The 12,669-nt window shown below is 64.9% G+C and overlaps 4 protein-coding genes across 4 annotated transcripts in view; 2 read left to right on the plus strand and 2 right to left on the minus strand.

Annotated features, from left to right (window-relative positions):
• Positions 1-2,751, plus strand: part of TNNC2 (troponin C2, fast skeletal type) — a 3,247-nt gene extending 496 nt beyond the window's left edge. Inside the window, exons 2-6 of the mRNA XM_019509930.1 lie at positions 960-1,011; positions 1,379-1,522; positions 1,616-1,730; positions 2,043-2,179; positions 2,432-2,751. Coding sequence (XP_019365475.1) covers positions 960-1,011; positions 1,379-1,522; positions 1,616-1,730; positions 2,043-2,179; positions 2,432-2,463 — 480 coding nt within the window. The 3' untranslated portion in view covers positions 2,464-2,751. The remainder of the gene's footprint in view (positions 1-959; positions 1,012-1,378; positions 1,523-1,615; positions 1,731-2,042; positions 2,180-2,431) is intronic.
• Positions 2,752-3,648: 897 nt separating this feature from the next.
• On the plus strand, positions 3,649-4,682 carry LOC109292698 (regulator of G-protein signaling 9-binding protein-like). The gene is made up of 2 exons (XM_019510262.1): positions 3,649-3,818; positions 4,186-4,682. Exons 1-2 carry the CDS (start codon positions 3,650-3,652, stop codon positions 4,680-4,682), a joined length of 666 nt encoding a protein of 221 aa, XP_019365807.1. The 5' UTR covers position 3,649.
• Positions 4,683-5,001: 319 nt separating this feature from the next.
• Positions 5,002-6,269, minus strand: UBE2C (ubiquitin conjugating enzyme E2 C). Its single transcript, XM_019509934.1, has 6 exons — positions 5,983-6,269; positions 5,867-5,894; positions 5,683-5,769; positions 5,385-5,589; positions 5,247-5,306; positions 5,002-5,176 (listed from the first exon to the last, which is right to left on the minus strand). The coding sequence occupies exons 1-6, from the start codon at positions 6,072-6,074 to the stop codon at positions 5,118-5,120; spliced, it is 531 nt and encodes a 176-aa protein (XP_019365479.1). The 5' UTR covers positions 6,075-6,269; the 3' UTR covers positions 5,002-5,117.
• An 80-nt stretch (positions 6,270-6,349) lies between these two features.
• The window catches only part of DNTTIP1 (deoxynucleotidyltransferase terminal interacting protein 1), a 6,740-nt gene continuing 420 nt past the window's right edge, over positions 6,350-12,669 (minus strand). The window contains exons 2-13 of the mRNA XM_019509932.1: positions 12,451-12,521; positions 11,568-11,664; positions 11,045-11,143; positions 9,514-9,582; positions 8,982-9,038; positions 8,784-8,845; positions 8,499-8,544; positions 7,975-8,033; positions 7,736-7,796; positions 7,306-7,377; positions 6,873-6,928; positions 6,350-6,590 (exon numbers count right to left, since the gene is read on the minus strand). Coding sequence (XP_019365477.1) covers positions 6,455-6,590; positions 6,873-6,928; positions 7,306-7,377; positions 7,736-7,796; positions 7,975-8,033; positions 8,499-8,544; positions 8,784-8,845; positions 8,982-9,038; positions 9,514-9,582; positions 11,045-11,143; positions 11,568-11,664; positions 12,451-12,521 — 885 coding nt within the window. The 3' untranslated portion in view covers positions 6,350-6,454. The remainder of the gene's footprint in view (positions 6,591-6,872; positions 6,929-7,305; positions 7,378-7,735; positions 7,797-7,974; positions 8,034-8,498; positions 8,545-8,783; positions 8,846-8,981; positions 9,039-9,513; positions 9,583-11,044; positions 11,144-11,567; positions 11,665-12,450; positions 12,522-12,669) is intronic.

A 12,669-nucleotide genomic window follows, 5' to 3' on the forward strand; every position in this document is an offset into this window, starting at 1 on the left:
CGTGGCGGCGGGCCGGCCGCCGGTGCGGTACCTGGGATGAAGCTGCTGCGTCCCCGGTGGCTCCAGCTGCGCTCCCCAAGGGCCTGAGCCGGGGCGGCTGCATGGCAGGCTTGGGGGGCGGGAGGCCGTCCTGGCGGGTTGTGCAGGACCAGGGGCAGGCGGGAGGGGTCAGGGCCCTGTCCCCACTAGGAGGGGAGTGCGGGGTTTGGGAACAGCCAGGCTGCAACGTCTGGATCGGTCTCCCACGGGCACGGGTCGACTTGGCTGCTGCGGGGAGGTTGGTGGAGCAAATGGATGGGCAGAGCTGCCCCCTCACGCTGCCGGGAGAGGGAACACTGCAGGGGCCCCCGGGCCCGCCAGGCAGACGGGGGACAGGGCTGCGGCTCAGTGCGCAGGAGGCAGCGAGGGGTCAGGCACAGGCGAGCGCTGGGAAGGGCGGGCGTGGGTGTAAGTTGAGCTCCGAGTCACAAGACACCGTCTTCAGCCGCTGCAGCTGCCCGGGCCTGGCCCTCAAGGAGTAACTCAATCTGGGCTGACAGGTGCTGAGGCGCCCGCACCTGCCGGCCCCTATATGGGGCGCTGAGACGCGCTAAGAATAGCCACCGCGGCCTGGCCAACACGCAGCTGCGGGCAGGAGCGGGACCAGCTTGGCTCTGGGGCTGCGGAGCTTCGCGCCCAGCCCGACGAGCCAGAGGGGGAGAGGGGCCCGCGTGCGCGGGGTCTCGGAGGTGGCTCACGCCCCCGACGAGGCCCTGCTCAGGATGTGGCGACATGCGCTCAGGCAGGGCCGGTGCCGGTGCCGGTGCCGGTGCAGATCGCAGTGGTCGCCGCCCCAGGCCTGGCCTCGCTCAGAGCCCTGGGACCATCCATGCCACATGACACGCGAGGGTCTGGGCTGGCTGTGCGGCTAGTGCCGCAGCAGGGGCTGCGGGTGACACGGCTGTGCGCTCGCCTTGCAGACTGACCAGCAGGCAGAGGCCCGGGCCTTCCTCAGCGAGGAAATGATCGCGGGTGAGTGTCACCAGTCCACGCCGAGGCTGCTGGAGTGGGGAGGATGGGGCGTGGCGGCAGATCTGCTCCGTGTCCGCGGCTCTGCCAGGCACTGGCTACTCCTGGGAGGGGGGCGGCACGTCCCACCCTGCTGCAGTGACCTGTTCCCGAGCCTGGAGAGGCACCGGGGCTTCTCCCTGCCTGGCCCCACATCCCAGGGCATCAGGGAGCCAGAGCCAAGCAGCTGCAGGGTGGAGGTGGCTGTGCGCACAGGCAGGCAGGGCAGAGGCTGCTGGAGCCATTGCCCCCAGGTTAGGGGGGGGCGACCTGCAGGCCGGTGGGGCCATGCAAGCTCCCTGCTGCCCCGCTGACCCCCCTTACCCCACAGAGTTCAAGGCCGCCTTCGACATGTTCGACGCGGATGGCGGCGGTGACATCAGCACCAAGGAGCTGGGCACTGTGATGAGGATGCTGGGGCAGAACCCCACCAAGGAGGAGCTGGATGCCATCATAGAGGAGGTGGATGAGGATGGTGAGCAGAGCCTTCCCGGTCTTGGCGGGGGCGCAGGCAGCTCCTGACCGGGCGCAGGCAGCTTCTGACCGTGTGCACGGGTTCCCCCCGCAGGCAGCGGCACCATCGACTTCGAGGAGTTCTTGGTCATGATGGTGCGCCAGATGAAAGAGGATGCCAAGGGCAAGTCTGAAGAGGAGCTGGCCGAGTGCTTCCGCATCTTCGACAAGTGAGTGGGGGGCAGCCACCATGGCCAGGCCATGCTCACCTGTGTCCCCCAGCTGAGCCCTGCCACATCCCACGGAAATGCCCTGCTGCTGGCACTGTGCCCAGGGCCTTCGTGGCACCAGTGCCCCAGCTCACGGCACAAGCGTGCATCCCTCTGGCTCCCCGAGTGCTGTCCTGGCCTCCACCCTTGCCCAGCTGCACTGGGCTGGTGCCCGCACCCCTGGCCCAGACGGCCCCTGCCCCCTTCAGCCCCTCGTCTGTGCCAAGGCCCCCCCCTGCCCTGCCCCGCCCCAACTCTGGCCTCTGCCCCCAGGAACGCGGATGGCTACATCGATGCAGAGGAGCTGACCGAGATCTTCCGGGCCTCCGGGGAGCACGTGACCGAGGACGAGATTGAGGAGCTCATGAAAGACGGGGACAAGAACAATGACGGACGCATCGACTTCGATGGTGAGTGCAGCCCTCGTGCGTCGCTCCCAGCCCGCAGGGGCCCCACTCCTGGCTGCTGCCACCCAGCCCCCGGGGCCCCAGCCGGCACCTCCACCCACCCATGGGGAGCAGTGCATTGCACCAACGCAGTGCGCAGCCCTGCAGCCTGCGCGCATGCACTGCGGGGAGGGGGGCGTGGGTCCCCTGTGTATGTCGCAAGCCAGTGCGACGCAGCCCCCTGGGCCAGCACTGATGGTGGCTGGTGGGTTGCAGAGTTCCTGAAGATGATGGAAGGTGTGCAGTAAAGGACCAGACATTCCTCCAAGCCAGGCCAGCGCTTCCAGCCCTGCTCCATCCTGCCAGCGACGCTCAGCCCTGCCTGGAAGCAGCCTCTCATCCCTGCGCCTGGCCCTCCCGGACCCCCCTGGACTCCGTATGCTCCAGCTTGCTCCGTACAGTGCCACGGCTCCCGCGGGGCCACAGCCCGAGACTGGCTCCCCTCCCACCACCCACTCACCCCTTGCCGCTAGTCTGTAAAGTGCTGTTTATATTTGAGCCTCATTAAATGGGCAGAAGGTTTGCACTGGCCGGGACCGGGGGTCTGACCTGGCATGTGTGGGCGTGTGTTGGGGCAGGTGGGGCTGGTGCGCTCTGGTCCATGCCAGCCTCAGCTCCTCGTGGGGGTCTGCAGAGAAGCAGCAGGGTGGAAGTCTGGGGGCCGGGCAACACAGCTATGCCCCAGGACCCCCACCCCAGCCCTGGAGCCGGCCTGGCTGCTCAGGGGGCCTGAGCCCTGGAGCTGAGCCTGGGAGCCGTGCAGCCAGCCCGGGCCAGGCCCTGCCCTTGGGGACACAAGGATGCGCCGGCAGCAGGGCCAAGGCTGCGTGCAGGCCTGGGGCCGAGGGCCATGTTCCTACCCATGGCTGCCAGAGCCCGGGCCAGCAGTGAGCTCAGATTTTCCATGGAGACAGTGCTCGTTAGCACGGGGCGGCAGAGCCTCCCTCCCTCATGCAGGGCAGCCTCCACCCTGGAGCCTGCGGCACAAGGGGCTGGTGGGAGCCAGGCCGGGGGGCACGCAGGCCAGGCTGTTCTCAAGTCAGAGCCCCCGGGGAGCCTGCCCGGGGGTCTGGAAGGGTCTCGGCTCCGCTCGGGAAGGGACCCAAGTGCTGGCCGGGGCACCCAAGCTCTGAGCGTGGCCGTGGGAACTGGGAGCCTGGTAGCACCTGGGGCCCCATGTCCCCTCCCTGCCGGCAGAGGCAAGCAGCCAGAGCCTGGCGCCACCTCTGCTCAGGGCCTGGGGGGTTAACGCTAACGAGGAAAAGCAGGAGCGCAGCTGTGCCCTGCCTCGCTGCCCCGACATGCCCCCTCTCCCGGGACCCCAGTGCCCTCCCCCAGCAATCTGCTGTCCCACACAGGCAGAGTGGTCACAGAGACTGAGGGAGCGGCTCTGAGGTTGGTGAGGCCAAGCTGTGCACCCGCCAGGGGACCACCATGGCCTCGCAGGTGCCCATGGGGGAATGCGCGGCTGCCCATGCTGCCCTGGGCAGGGTCACCGCCAGGCACCGGCAGCTAGCGCTGCTCCTGGGCAGCGCAGCCGACTGCACTCAGCTGAGGAAGGAGCTGCAGGAGAGGGGCAAGGAGGCCCAGGAGCTCGGCATGGGTAAGGGGCCCCCAGGGCCTGGTGGGTACCCCATACCGTGCTAGGTGCAGCACAGGCAGGAGTGGAGCAGGGGGTGAAGGGCCCAGCATAGAACTATTCCCCCCCACCCCACAATGAACCTCACCACAGTCCTGCTCCCCTCCACACCCTGGAGGAGAGTGGAGGGGATGTTGCACCCCAGGGCACCGCTTGGGCTGGCAGTCAGGACCCCTTCAGCCCTGTAGGCTCCTGCAGGGAGCAGCACTGGCCAGGCCTGGGTGACCCGGGCCCCAAGTAGCCAGCCAGGGCCACCCCCAGTTGTCTCCTGGGGGAGCGCCGCCCTGGCAAGCGCCGTGGGACCAACACCGGCATCTCCTTGGTCCCGCAGGCTTGCGGCAGCAGCTGGAGGCTGGGCTGCGGCCCGTGCCTGGCCCCGAGGAGCAGCTGGAGCTCGAGCGCCTGTGGGTGCAGCTGCTGTCAGCACTGGAGCTCTTCCAGCAGGACCTGTGCAGAGCCCACCACCTCAGCCAGCTCTTCCCCCTGCAGGGCCACTGGCCACAGCCACTCCGCACAGGCGTTGCTGGCCGGGGCGGCGCTGGGGCCGTGTGGAGCTGGCGGCGGGTGAGCCGCAAGGGTGGCAGGAGCCGGGGCACAGAACAGGCGGGTGCAGGCCCCAGCCTGGAGGAGCGCATGGCGCAGGTGGGGGTCATGCTGACGGAGATGGAGACCAGCCTCAACATCCCTGTCTGGACTGTGGAGGCCACAGAGGCGGCCTGGGCTGAGTGTGGCTCCACTGGTGAAGCAGAGGGGACAGGCAGCGAGATGCCGGGCAGAGAGATCCCAGGCGGGACGGAGGCGCCCAGCCACTGCTGCACCATCTCATGACCAGGTGCAGGGAGTGGGACTCTGGTGCCCCCCAGGAGGGGAGGGGTTGGGGCTCAGCAGAGGGGGTGGGGGTCCTGGTGCGGGGCAGGCCCAGGGAGCAATAAATGCCTCTGTCCTACCTCCTGTGTTTGGTGCATTGGAACCAGCTGCCACGGGGTGTCCTGGTGCCAGCCAGGTGGGTTAACCTGCCCTGAAATCCCCTGGCCCGGACCCTCCCCAGGGGCTGGAGCAGGCCAGGCTGCTGCCGGCTCGGTTTCAGCCTGGGGCCCGAGGCAATGGACCTGGACCGAGAAGCAGGAGCGGGCAGAAAGCAGCAATAAAAAACACGTGTGTTTATTTATATGTTAACCGTGGGCACGACGACAGAATTAACTTAACGACAGCCTATGATACAGGGGACAAACCCAGACACACACAGGGACGGGCGGGCGGGCGTCAGGTCTCCTGGCTCTTCGCCTGCTTGGTGTATGCTTCCCGCAGGTGTTTCTGGAAGGCTGTAGGAGAGCGGGTGGTTGGGAGGTGCGGGCGGCAGGGGGTCCCACCCTGTGCCCAGGGGACACTCACCTGCTTGGTTCTTCCAGAGCTCGGCCGCATGCGTGTTCAGGGGGCTGTCCACGTTGGGCTCTGGCGGGACAGGCAGGTCAGTGGGGATGCCCCGGTGCCCCCACCCCCCGGGGGGGCTACCGCCGGGGCCGGCCTCACCTGCCAGCAGGCTCTGGATGGAGAGCAGGATGGTGCGCACGTCGTACAGCGCCGACCACTTGTCCTTGAGGATGTCCAGGCAGATGTTGCCCTGCGCGTCCACATTGGGGTGGTAGCAGGGCGTCAGGAACCGCACGGCCGGCGCGTTGTAGGGGTAGCCGCTGGGGAACTCCAGGGACAGCTTGTAGCGCAGCCCCTCGTAGGCCTGCGGCACCCGCACAGCACGGGGTCGGGGTCAGGGTCAGGGGTCGGGCGCGGGGTCGGGGTCAGGTCAGGGCAGCCCCCCACCCCAGCTCACCGTGCCGGCCCCGCCATCGATGGTGCCGATCCACTTGAACAGGTTGTCGGACTCGGGGAAGGCCGAGATACCCTTGTCCCCCGACATCTGGGCACAGGGCCAGGTCAGGGGGCAAGGGTCGGGGTCAGGGGGCCGGGGTCAGCCCAGGACGCCCCCCGCCCCGCTCCGCCCTGCCCCCACTCACCATCAGCGTCATGAGCTCGTGCTGCAGCCTGCGGGGGGGGCAAGGTCAGACGGGCCGGACCCCCCCACGCCCCGCGGGACGCCCCCTCCACGCCCCGCCCCCTGGGACCCCCCCACCTCTTGCCGACGGATCCGCGGGCGGGGCCGGGGCCGGGCTCGGGACCCTTGCGGACGGGCGGCGCGGCGGGGTCAGCGTTCTGCGAAGCCATGGCGGACTGAGCGCTGCCGGCCGCCGTCGCTCGCGCCCGCGCCGCGTTTGAATGGATCCAACCGGCGGGCGCCGGCCAATCTGCGGCGCCGGCGGCTCGAGCCGGCCAATCGCGCCTCGCGGCAGCAGGGGACACATCAGGGGTTCGCCATTGGCCGCCCGGCGGTGACGACGGGCTTCCGGCTCGTGGGGTGGGCTGGGGGGTGCGCTCTTAAAGAGCCAGCGGGCCCGGACGGCGCGGTCCCTCCCTCCCCTGCAGACGCCGCGCGCGGGTGCAGCAGTTCCAGCCTTTATTGCAATTTGCCCCTGGCGCGGGGCGCAGGCTCTGCCAGGGCTCGGGGCAGCGGGAAGCAGTGAGTCCATGGGTGCCAGCGCGGCTGCTCAGGCCTCGTGGGGCTCGTCCGCGGGTGTGTCGCCCTCGTTGCGCAGCGTCTCCATGTGCTTCTGCATCTTCTCCGTCATCCAGGCCGGGGGGATGAACGGTTTCAGCTCCTCCAGCTTCAGCTCCACCGAGCCCCTAAGGGAAAGCCTGGCGTGAGCCCTCAGGGCCAGGGGCAGAGACGAGACCCCGCTGCCCCCACCTGGCTTGGGCGCGCAGCGAGCAGTCCCCACGAGCGCCAAGCACCTGCCACCCGGCCCCGGGAGGCTGAGCAATAGGGCAGGTCGGGGAACCCTCTGTGTTCCTGGACTTGCTCTGGGCACCCCTGGGCCTGGCAGTGCCCCCGCCGGGTCTAAAAGAATAAATAAAAAGGAAGGGAAGGAGCTTCCCGGTCACGAGAAGCCACAGCTTGTGCCTCACCTGTAATCACCGCTGGCAGCCAGGTCCCGAATATCCTCCTCCAGCAGGAGATAGGCCTGTGGGGCAAGTGGAAGACAGGGGGGTTAGGAGCGGTTCTACTCTCACGTGGCTGCTCTGGCCTCCCCGTGAGCTGCAGCAGGAACCGGGGCTCCAGGCTTCATGCACAGCCAGGCCTGCTGTGGGCAGGGATTCTGCATTGCACGGACCCACCTCACTGGCACTCGCACCCACCCTCAGGGAAGTCCCAGGCGGGGGCAGTAGCTGCCCCTGGCCAGCCCCAAGGGTCTGGGCACAGTTCCTGCCCTGTTAGGCGCTGCTTTGAAGGGGCCACAGCCCAGCCTGACTCATGGCAGGATCCTTTGCTCTCTGCCTGTCTAGTCTCTCTTCCTCCTCAGAGGCCGCAGGCGGCAGGAGCTGGGCTGGCTGAACTCACCATCTTGCCCCCGGTAGCCCTCATGTGCTGATGCTCTGCCAGCCAGTGCTTGTCCTCAGGGTCGGCCGCGTACTGTAACAGAGCACAGGTCTGAGCTGAGTGCTGGTGGCTGCCTTGCGTGCAGCCACCATCAGGGGTGATGCCTCCCCTTACACCAGGGGTCCCAGGAAGGGTCTCCCAGCACGTGGACACGGCCCCATCCTTCCTTTGGCTCCAGGTGAAGTCACTGCCCCAGCAGGGACGGCAGTCCAGCAGTATTTACCTGCATTGCGGCAGTACCCACTACCTGCTGGAGCCCCTGCCCTGAGGAACATGTTCCCCACAATGGCATACACCTTAGGCATGGGAGAGGCAGAGCATATGTGTTCCCCACCCCCTTGCAAGAGCCCTGCGCAGGCCCCAAAGGAAGCAAGGCGCTGTGGTTCCTGACCTTGAAGAGGTGCGGGTGTTTGATGTAGAGCCGCCCTCTGGTTCCTCCCATCCCCAGAGCTCTGAAAGAGAAACGAGCAGCAGGGTTAGGCCTGTGCAGAGGGTGCCCGCAGGCTCCCCCCGCCCTGAGCCCACACTCTCTCCTCCATTCAGAGGAATTTACCTGGCAAGAGGATTCCCGCAGGCTCCCACCCCCAAGGGCAGCACTGCCCTGCTGCTGCCCCAGAGACAGTTCCTTACTTGTTTGCTCGAGATCCCAGCACAAAAGTTGTGGTCTCAGTCAGCCGGGAAGGATCCCACTGCAGAGCCACAGGGAAAGGGGAGACAGAGTCTGAACAGGCATAGATCAGCCCCCCTGCAACCTCTCACCCCCTTCCCCCATGTCTGCAGTGGGCCCCTGCTCTAGGGGGACAGCTCGCTGCAGGCTCAGGTTTCCATGGAGGAGGAAACAAGTCTCCTGTTTGGCTGGTGAAGCAGGCAGTGGAGCTTTTCAGACCTCCCAGGCACAGCAAGTTGCCCTGGAGTCCAGTACACCCAGCCAGGAGGCTTCCATGTCATCTGAGCCACAGGGCTGTGCCAGGGAGCAGGCAGAGGCTCTGGGGTAGGCAGGTGGCAGGCAAGGGCTTCCCCTGCCTCATGCACTGAGGGGCAGAGCAGGGCAAAGCACGGCCTAGAACAAGCCACACATTGGAGGGACATCACTCCAGCCTCATCTGCTGAGAGCGGGAGAGGCAGCGAGACTTCACCAAACACCATTGCCCCACCTTTGGCCCGTCGCGCCGCAGCAGCTCCGAGGATTTGAGCTTCCACCTGCAGAGGAAAAGCCAGAGCAGGGATGAGTTCCCAGAGGGATCAGCTGAAGCAGCCTGTGTGGGACAGAACCCTAGGGACTGCCTTGGGGGACAAGCTGCTTTGGCTGGGAACGCTCTCCCAGCTGCCACTTGGGCAAGGGACACCAGATGAGTGTGAGCTGACTGCTCATGCCTCTCCCTGCCCTTGGGTGCCCAGGCAGCCTCTGCTCTCCACTCCTAACTGAGCCCTATACTTACGTAGCCATGCCCGAGGCCCCACGGTCGTTCAACAGACTCTGTCCAGGAGGCCGCCCCTTCCTCTGGAAGAGAGAAGCTCTCCATCGTGCACCTGGGTGTGTGCACTCCCTGCCAGGCAGGCTGCTTTAGCCATGTGCAGTTCAGTGGCTCTCTGGGAATACGGGCAATGGAGCCAGGACTGCTGGGGAATCCTCTTACCTTCTTGGGAATGGGGCTTCCTCGCTGACTGGACTCCTCCTCTACCTGCCGAGCACGCTGGCAAAGAAGTGAGCAATGGGTAAACACAGTCCTTAATGCCAGCCCCAGCCCCCCGCCAGCCACACTAAACTTGGAGGGAGAAATCTGGATGCTGCCCCACACAGGCACATGGGATGCTGATTGCCCAAATCCATGACCAGGCCTGGGGCCTGCTGCTATGCGCAAGTCCTCTCCTCCCCGTCCCCCTCTTTCCACCCGCCTCCCCACCTCATTGGCACAACAGTGGAGCAGACAGAGCCCAGGGATGCCACCCTTTCCCCTGCACTTGTGTGGCAGGACTAGGACACACTGCCCGGGACACCCCTGTACTGCCACACCCCAGGGTCTCCCTCAGTCATCAAAAGGAGCGTGTAAGAATGGCCACAGGCCTTGCCTAGCTCCTGCTGGACAGTCCCGAGAAGTCCGGTCAGCAGCAGTCCTGCCTCAGATACCCAAAGAAGCTCAGCCTTTTGGGATGAACAGAAGGGTCTACCTTGGGCACCGGCTGCTCGTGGGCCAGCCTGGGGATCACCTTCTTGCCATCAGAAAACAGCAGCTTGGCCTAGGGGAGAGAGGGAAGGGTTATGGGCACCACTGGAGGCTGCTGTGCTTCCAGGCCCCCAGACGGAGGTAAAAGGGGGCACAGGGCTGGAGGTAGAACAGATTCTCTCCGCACAGGCTGCAGTCACTGCTGGGATTCGCTCGGAACTGCCTCTGGCATTGATCCCTGAAGTAACAAATGCTGCCCATCCAGGTTCTGACCCCAGGGCCCAATCACCTCCCTTACACAAGTAGGTTTTTCAGGGCAGGGAGGGTTCTGACAGAACAGGCCAGAATGGGCTGCCCAGGGCACGGGTTCTCGCAGGGGGAAGGCAAAGCTGACCCTGCAAGGGTTACTTCCTCTCTCAGAGAACCAAAAGCCAGCTCACAGCTCTGCATTTCAGGTCCCACAGTAAACAAGCCCCCTCCCCAAGGCTCCCAAGTTCCTCACACGTAACCACACTCACCCCTGCCCTGTAGCCTCCAAATCCTCTTTCGGATGGGAACTCGGCTGGCTGGCCTCCCACACAGAGGGCTCCTGCCCACCACTTCCCCTTTCTGGGGAACATAGCGCCCGCTCCAGAACCCTGCCAGGAGGGCTTTTGTAACGTGCCCATGTGGTCCCCATATCCAGGCTAATTCCAGGCCATGAAGGAGGGAAAGGAAGCTCCAGTACTCTGCAGTGGCCACAGAGATGGCCCAGCCAGCAGCCCTTCCCCTTTCAACAAGGGGATTCAGCCTTCATGCCCCTGCTGGCCACTGGGATGGCTGCTTGGCACAGAGAGCTGTCACAGGCCAGGAGGGGCCACACAGGTCATGACCACCTCTGTCAGCTCCCCCTGCAGACAAGTGGGCAGGCAATCTAGGCACCAGAACCCCAGGAGTGTCCCTTTCTCTGCAAAACACGAGCCTCCAATTTGCACCTGCTTGTCTGAGCCTCCATCCCAAGTGCAAAGCCACTTGAATTGTGTTGCACTAGTCTGATCTGGGAGCAGAGGGTAGTACAGGATCAGTGCCCCGAAAGGAGAGGTCACAGCCACCTGGCCAGATGCAGCCAGTGCACCGCTAGGCGTGTCATGGCTGGGCCCAGATCATCATAGGGATGGAAGCTCTGCTGAGGCTCCCTGTGCATTGCTGTGTGTCAGGCTGGCCCAGGCAGAGCCAGAAAAGCAGCTCGCACAGGCTGCACAGCCCTGGCTCCCCTCCTTCCCTAGCTTAAGTCACCATACAGCAGGTGCTGGAGAGAAGTGCTTGCAGCTCCAAAGTGCCCCCACTGGCCAATCCACACAAGTGGTGACTACTTCACACGGATACACACGCATGTTGGCATGGAGGACATCTCACACAGTGAAGCTGGGGGGCCTGGCTCATACTGCTGTGTCCTCCAGGGACTAAAGGGTCAAGCAGTTGTTACCTTCACCCAGCTCTTCCCTGGTGATTCAGGGGCTGGGACCCTGCGGCCTACTGCAACGGTATATGCCTACCTGTTCCAGGCAGTTCCGACATGTCTCCTGGATCAGCTGCTCTGAGTCCACTTCCTCCCCCACGTTCTCTCGCACATTGCTCGCTGCTTTCTGGAAGAACTGGAGAAGGACCCCCCGGGAGGGTGAGAGCAATGCTGGTTACATTACCCCTCTCCCCAGCAGTCTCCTTGCACAGGCCTCTGCCCTCAGCACAAGCTCACAGGTAGGCACAGTCAGAAGCCAGCAGCCTTGCAACCACCTGTGGTCAGGTCAGCCCTGCATCCTGGGACTGGGGCTCTGCTGGATGCTCCAAGGAGGGGGCGGTTCTGTTCCCTTCCAGGAATCAGCCTCCCTCACCTCAAACAGAGCTCCTGTTAAATGCCCTCCATGTGTGTCTAAATCCTCTGGAAGGGGGCAGGAGGGGCATCTGCCCTTTGGGCGTGGACAGAGCAACACGTGGCCACAGGCTGGGGCCTCACAGGAACAGGGCATAACCTCACAGGCTGGAGGCAGAGGAAGCCCTTCTCTCCTCAAGAGCTTTTACCTTCATGTACTTGTTGAAGACGTTCTGGATCTCCTCATTGATGCTCGGTTGCAGAACAGCTCGCAGCAAGTCCATGGAGACCATAGGATCTGTGAAGCTGAATGCATGGGAAGCTCTACCAGAAAGCTTTGCCATGCTGACCCCCCTTTCCCCATCTCTTCTCTAGCATGCTAGGGCACCCAAATGCCTTCTAGTCCCACGGTTTCTGATGAGAACATACAGGTCTCTACACCTAACAAGTCTCCAGGCTGCCAGCCTGTTACTTCTCTGTCCCAGCACCTGAGCTACCAGCAGCTCCGAAACCCTGGCCCGCTAAGAGAAGGGATCTATACAGCTCCCTTCTCAACCCGTCAGCAATGCCCGAGGGGCTGGAGCAGGGACAGTGAACCCCTGGTATGGGTGCCAGAGTATGGCACAGAAAGGCATTTTGCTTGGCATGTGTGCCTCTGGGCGGAGGGCGGGGAAAGGGCCAGGTCCGTGCTGCTACAACAAGGATCGTACCCTCGCAGCTCCCATGCCATCTGCCCCGGCCCGCCAACATTTCACGAGTCGAGGTTGCAGGTGTTTTGGAAATGAGGCCCAAAAACGTTGTGTACCCTTGTGCTAGAGGCTGGGGACAGCAACAGGATGCTCCCCTTCCAGCAGGAGCGAGCCAGGAGCCCGACAGCGCCAACCTGGCCGCAGGCTGAGCCTCAGTCTTTAGGTGGAACCGGGTGGCACCAACCCTGCAGGGGCCAGGCTGGAGGGTCTTGCCCTCGCGCCAAACCCAGGGGGCAGGAAGGGATTCCCCCTGCTCAGCCTGGTCCGCACCAGGGGCTGGACTTCCTCTGCCGTGGGGGTATGGCCTGGGCTCAACGGGGACCGTGGGGGGGGCCGCGCTTACCTGGTGGTCATCTGCGAGCGCCGCCCGCGCCGCTGCACCTGCCGGTGTTTGATCATGATGTTCCAGGGGCTCTGCGGGGACAGCCGAAGAGTGAGGGCTTGCATGGGACCCCGAGACCCAGGCCACGGGGGGAGGAGGGCAGCCCCAGAGGGTGTGTGGAGGGGGGAAGCCCCAGGGGGAGGTATAAAGGGTGGATAGGACTGGGGGGCATATGGAAGG

The sequence above is a fragment of the Gavialis gangeticus genome, unplaced genomic scaffold (genome assembly GCF_001723915.1).
Source record: "Gavialis gangeticus isolate Ggan-Ray unplaced genomic scaffold, GavGan_comp1, whole genome shotgun sequence".
In the NCBI taxonomy this organism is placed as follows: Eukaryota; Metazoa; Chordata; order Crocodylia; family Gavialidae; genus Gavialis; species Gavialis gangeticus.